The 5,657-nt window shown below is 49.3% G+C and overlaps 1 protein-coding gene; it reads right to left on the bottom strand.

Annotated features, from left to right (window-relative positions):
- Positions 1-1,533: 1,533 nt before the first annotated feature.
- Positions 1,534-3,997, bottom strand: FFUJ_05655 (related to histone-lysine N-methyltransferase; the record flags this gene model as incomplete). XM_023578890.1 has 3 exons in its annotated part: positions 1,534-2,361; positions 2,419-2,801; positions 2,848-3,997. 3 exons carry the CDS (start codon positions 3,995-3,997, stop codon positions 1,534-1,536), a joined length of 2,361 nt encoding a protein of 786 aa, XP_023431826.1.
- Positions 3,998-5,657: the final 1,660 nt, after the last annotated feature.

Here is a 5,657-nt window from a genome sequence, read left to right as displayed (position 1 = left end):
CGAGTTCTCCTGAACGTATCGCGATACACCCAATCTTAGCACAGCGCCTGGTTTTAGTGAGGTTGGAGTATGTAATACTCGAGGCGCGAGAGCGGTTAGTTAGAGCGGCTTAGTCAACTTCGTTACATGGAGACAGGAAGCATCGCTTTATCAGAACATGCAAAAGAAGCATCATATCATGTTCCCGGAGGCGGTGGCACCTAGAGACTTCATTATAATAGGTTGGTAGCTTACAAGCTATGTATAGGCCTCCAGCCTCAGCAGGATTAGATGTGGCCTCTGGGACCACAAGAGAGGAGGCATTTACCCACGTCGCTCCATCGCAAATTCAAGTTTAAGTCTTTACCTGGAGTTCTTGTCTTTACAATTAATAACTAGAGGGCTTTCTAGACCGTTCAATAGAGTTTAAATTTCTTGAAAAGAGACTCTAGACCTCGGATAAAGAACAGCCTCTCATTCGATCATTCCCCAAAGCACAGATGGAAGGCTGTGAGTGAATGTGTGAAGTGCCTGAAGTAGCCAAGCCGGCTCACCTGCACAGCACGAGAAGCAACTAGAGTATGCATCTTGACCGCTAGAAAACAATATGTTTCATTTGAAAGCACAGGCTCCTTCATCGTGTTGCCTAGGGCCTACGAATTGACGACTCGTACCCTTGGGCCTTCAGTAATCACTGACCCCCCTGGGCTGGCAAACACCCGAAGCTCGCCAGAAACAGTATCAACACTCCCCTCCCAGGCACCACCACTTGAGATTTGACCAAGTCTACAACGTACCCCCAATTAGACGTTGCGCTCCTCGTCCAAGAGAGTGCAATATCAAATAAATGCCCAAAAGCGCAATGCGCACTTGCGACTCATCAGTCCTGCGCTACAAATTTTAGTACGAGAACAAATATGCCCCGACGCAGTGCATTTAGCTCCGATGCCTTGTTTCGCCTCGCAATGTTTTGGAGTCGATGTATCAAAGTGTGATTTACAAAACAACGACAGTCATCCAAGGCTGAGTGAGTATTCAGGAATGTGCAATCAGGTCTGATTCAGTGCTTGAGATATACGATCGCATAACCCCTGATCCTTGACGATCAATGTCATTGCAAAGCCCCGCATCGCATTTTGACCACACACATTGTAACTACTGTACACAACAAGCAAGCACTTCCAAACATCATTACAATACGTGTTGAACAGTAAAGCATGAAAGATAGCTAAAGCAAGGTTACAGACCACCAACAGCCAGCCAGCCTTCCATCCGTTCCCTGATACTGTACAATGTCAAACCTCGCCTCCCTATACGCCCTGGCGCCCGCAGAAAAGCAATAAAATGAAGATAATGGCGGGAAAAGAGCAACATTAGCACCCATATTTCCTATCGCTTCCCCTGCTCCTGTTCGTATTCCTGTCCCGATTCGTTTCTCCTGCCCCTATTCTTGATTCATTTCATGATGCAGCGGAGCAGTCCAGGTCTGCGAGAATGCATCCTTTATCAGTAAGCACAAATCCCGATCCCAACGTCATCAACTCTCTGATATTCCTAATCGTCTGCGACCACCCGGATCTCACCATCGCGTGAAAGATCCAATGCCTGTTGGGGCGAGATCACCCTTGATGAGGTTCTCCTGAGACTGGCCGTCGTCTTCGTCGTCTTAGTTGACACCTTGGTCACTGAAGAGCTCTTGGCTCGGCTTGCAGAGACAAGGCCGACACTCGATGCACGCTCCGATGCTCGTCTCTGTGGAGTGCGTGAGTATGTTTGCATGACTCGCTTGGTAGTCGTCTTCTTAAGGAGAGCCCCGGTCGAGACGCGGCGCTTAGCCGGTGACTTTGAACCCAGAGCCGCCTTCTTGGTGGTCGAGGCCACTGTGGAAACACCCTTCTTGAAAGCATTTGCTGCACCCTTGGCCATCTTAGAACCAGCGTTGGAAATCGCTCGCTTCACTCCCTTTGCAGGCTGCACCTTCCGCTTCTTTGCATTCTTGCCATCGTCTCCTTCGTCTCCAATAAGCTCCTTAAGCTTACGTTTGCCTGCCTTGACAGCGCCCTTGACTGCATTCTTGAGATCGGTTTTGGGCTGCTTGACTTCACGAGGCTTGGGCCCCAGAACACCGCGGCAGTTGGGTTCACCGCAGAGACATTTCTGCACGTTCTTGGCAGAAAAAGGGTCAAAATTGTAGTCATAAGTCAGCTCATCACCTGTCATGATGGGCTTATCACCCGCAAACAGGGCCATTCGCGGCTGTCCGGAAACGATCCATTTAATCATTCTGCAATTTGGGTTGCAGCTGTGATTCACGAAACGCGCGATAGATCCTGTTGTTGCGTCGATGATCATATTTTGATCGAAGCTCATCAGATAGTAGCACTTTGCTGAGTCAGCCAAATCGTCCAATCAAAGTCGCATAATGACTTATAAACTAACCTCATTGTCCTTGTATACTTCGGTCATGCGGCGCTCACACTCCTCTTCAGTGATGATTTCTCCAGCATACTCCATGATGATCTGGTTGGGTCTGAAGCATCGGTTGCTTCGGACACCATATCCACGGTCAGAAGTCTTGATTACCTCAACACCAACTCGGTATTTTCCGCCCTTGTTTCGGCGCGCCGTGAGGGTGGCAAACGCACGGTTGGTGCAATACTGCTTGCCCGCATTGCAGTTCTGCTCATCACATTCGTAAAGCATAATTCGATTCTGACAGCTCTCGCCACACCCATCTTCCGGCTTGCAAACGCACTTCGATGAATAGTCGTGAAAGTGGGGGGACTTTCGCCAGTAATCCTTAGATTCGCCAATGAAGCGATCTAGACAACGTTAGTGCTAAACTTGCAATTTCGGCACAAAACTTACTCTTTGTCATTTTCTTCCATTCATCGGGTTTAGGTTGACCTGGTGGAAGCGGGTTGCAGACCTGGTAGGGGAGCTTGAAGTCGCGGCCTTCAATGAGTGTGCGTAGACCGTTAAACATGGGCAAAGGCATTGTCTTATTAACGCGACCGCTGGGAATGAGTTCCGGCAACTGAGCCAGAGCCTTCTTTTCACCCACGGTCAAACCCTTAGAAATGTCAATGGGAGCATCCTGTCCAGCGTAAAGACCCTTAGCAAGATATTTCTTGACCCGACGCTTCCTGGTGTTAATCACGGGCTCGGGTTCAGCCTCTTTGGGCTCCTCGGCAGATTGTTCAGGCTCAGCCTTCTTTCGTGAGGCTGCTTTGGCAGCCTTAGGGTCAACAAACTTTCCGTTTGACCATACACTCAAAACCACAGGCTTCTCGTCGATGTGCGCAAATTCCTTAGTGTCCTGCAGACGCCTCAGCTCGCGTGACATGGGTGTTGAGGGCTTTTCCGTAGATTTGCGACTCCGTTTGGTAGCCTTGGAGTTTTTAGTAATAGGTGTCGCTGCGATAGGCGCAAAGACACTGGAGCGACGCGTCGAAGAACGTCTGCTCGAGCTACTCTCCTCCGCGATCTTCTGGCGACGAGCGCGGGGGGAGTCCAGCTTGCTTGCTGACTGAGTAGCACCCAGCGCGTCGATACCACTGCGTACGGTTTCGGGTGTTGCGTCCTGAGGAGTATCGGACGTTCCCTTGTCATTGCCCAAGACTGGGCCGGAGATGGTCTTTCTTCTTCTTCGTCGGTCCGCGACAATGTCTCCTTTAGCGCGTCGCTTTCCATGGCCAGCTGTACCACTCAATTGAACAAGATTGTAAACAGGGGCACTAACGCGGCTACGTCGAGAGCGAATTGGGGCAGGCGGCGGCGCATTGGCGGCGCTGTCGGTCTCTGTAGGCTCGATGGGCTCGGAAGTAGTAGGCGCGACTTCGGGAGAGTCAGGCTCGAGTGCAACGTGAACGACATCGCGTTTGGGAGAATCGGAGTGAAGACTGGCTTCATCGGCGACGGTAGTAGGAGGTGTTGAAGTTGCAGACGCGACATTTGAGGAAGAATCGTCCGTGGTGCTGACCTCAAAGGCGCCCTCAGAGGACAATAAGAGTGCCATTCCGGCAGGGGCAAAAGCTCGCCTGAGTGGTATAATAGACTGTTTGACGCGAAATATTTAGAACCCAGAAGTCATTCAAAGTGTAAGAAAAAGTAAAGAAAATGGATAATTTGGGTAAATTGAAGAGAAAACAAGTCAAGATGTTGTGCTTGACAAAATTTAGCGTGTAGAAGGAAGAAAATGTGAGGTAGAGAATTAAATGAAATGGAAGTGAGAAGCAAACGCGGCGCGCCCAGAGATGGAGATGGGAGCGGGAAGGAGCGTGGGCGACTAGATAGGTACAGTAATACCTACCTAGTCGAGTGGGTGGTGCTTTACCCCCGCGCGCGCCGGTCCAACCTTAGACTTGCCCAAGGGCAGGCAGGGAAGAGGAAGTAAGGGTCCAAGGCTAATGCTTGGTACGTACTATGGTTGTTTCCGTGTAGGAGTAAAGAAAGCCGAAAAAGGAGAAGGAAGGATGGATTCGGCGAGCGAAAGGGAATGCGGAGAGAGAGTCAAAGACAGGAAGGAGGTTGATGTGATGTTGTTGATAGAGGGAAGCAAGAGAGGAGCGAGCAATCGAATAAAATAGACTCGATAAAGTGAATCACTCTTCTTTGATGAATGAGAGAAAGAGGTTATCAGAGCAACTTACAGATAAAGCAAAGATGATTGGGTTATTTTATCTTGTGCCGTATTGTATTGTATTGTCTTGAAAGAAGCCCAGTTCAACAATGAATGTTGATGCTGCGTTTGGACCTCGTCGCGTTCTTTGTTGGTTGATTTAAAGAAAAAAGTGGGATTGAGTGGCCAGGACGTGACGAGGGTCGAAGGAATAGAGAGATACGAAAGGAGGGGGGGGATGAAGAAAGGAAGAAGGGTAAAAAACGAGATGAGAGAGATATAGAGACGAATAGTGGAGAATAAAAGTCTCGTGCTCAAGTGTAATACATCAATACCTAGGCTCTTGATACTACAGGAGATAGATGGAGGGTATCGATGTATTGCAGTTGGTTGTAGTTAGTTGGAGGATGAAGAGAGAGAGAGGCTGGGAGAGCAAGGAAGAGAAGGGAGTTGAGTTGAGTTGAGTTGAGTTGAGTTTGCTCGACCCCCAGAAAAAAGGCTGATGAGTGAGCGCGCTCCTGGATGGGATGGGATGTAGGGAGCAAAAGAGGAGAAAATCAACAATTGGATGCGAGGATGAACATGGCTGGCTCAATTTCGAGGCAAACGCGAATCTCCTAGACCAAAGCAAGGCCAAACAGACAGACCAGACCACCCGAGGCTCAAGAGGCTACTTTATTTCCGATGGCGGTACGATACCAGCCAAAGCATTCATGGAATTGGAAAAACTGCACCTGATTCTATGCAAATGTTTATCTTTTGATCGCATGCACACACACTTGATATTGCTCGAGTTACAGGTCTCCATCTCGACATCTCGTCTTTCACTGCTTTGCCACTTTCAGCCTTGAGGGCATCTGACTCAGATACCACCACTTTATCCGACCGATTCAAACTCGGGTATTCACTCAAAACGGACGATGCAAAAATTTGAGTATGCATATCGCCCGTTGTCGAGTTATCTCAGAGTGACGATATCCGGATGCCGCATCACAGCCTCGTTGAGCGAGCATCTCGGCTACCGAGTACCGGAGGTGCCATGTTTCAGCACAGACGT

The sequence above is a fragment of the Fusarium fujikuroi genome, chromosome FFUJ_chr06 (genome assembly GCF_900079805.1).
Source record: "Fusarium fujikuroi IMI 58289 draft genome, chromosome FFUJ_chr06".
Classification (NCBI taxonomy): domain Eukaryota; kingdom Fungi; phylum Ascomycota; class Sordariomycetes; order Hypocreales; family Nectriaceae; genus Fusarium; species Fusarium fujikuroi.
Note: the sequence above shows the minus strand (reverse complement) of the source record. Positions and strands in the feature narration are given on the sequence as shown.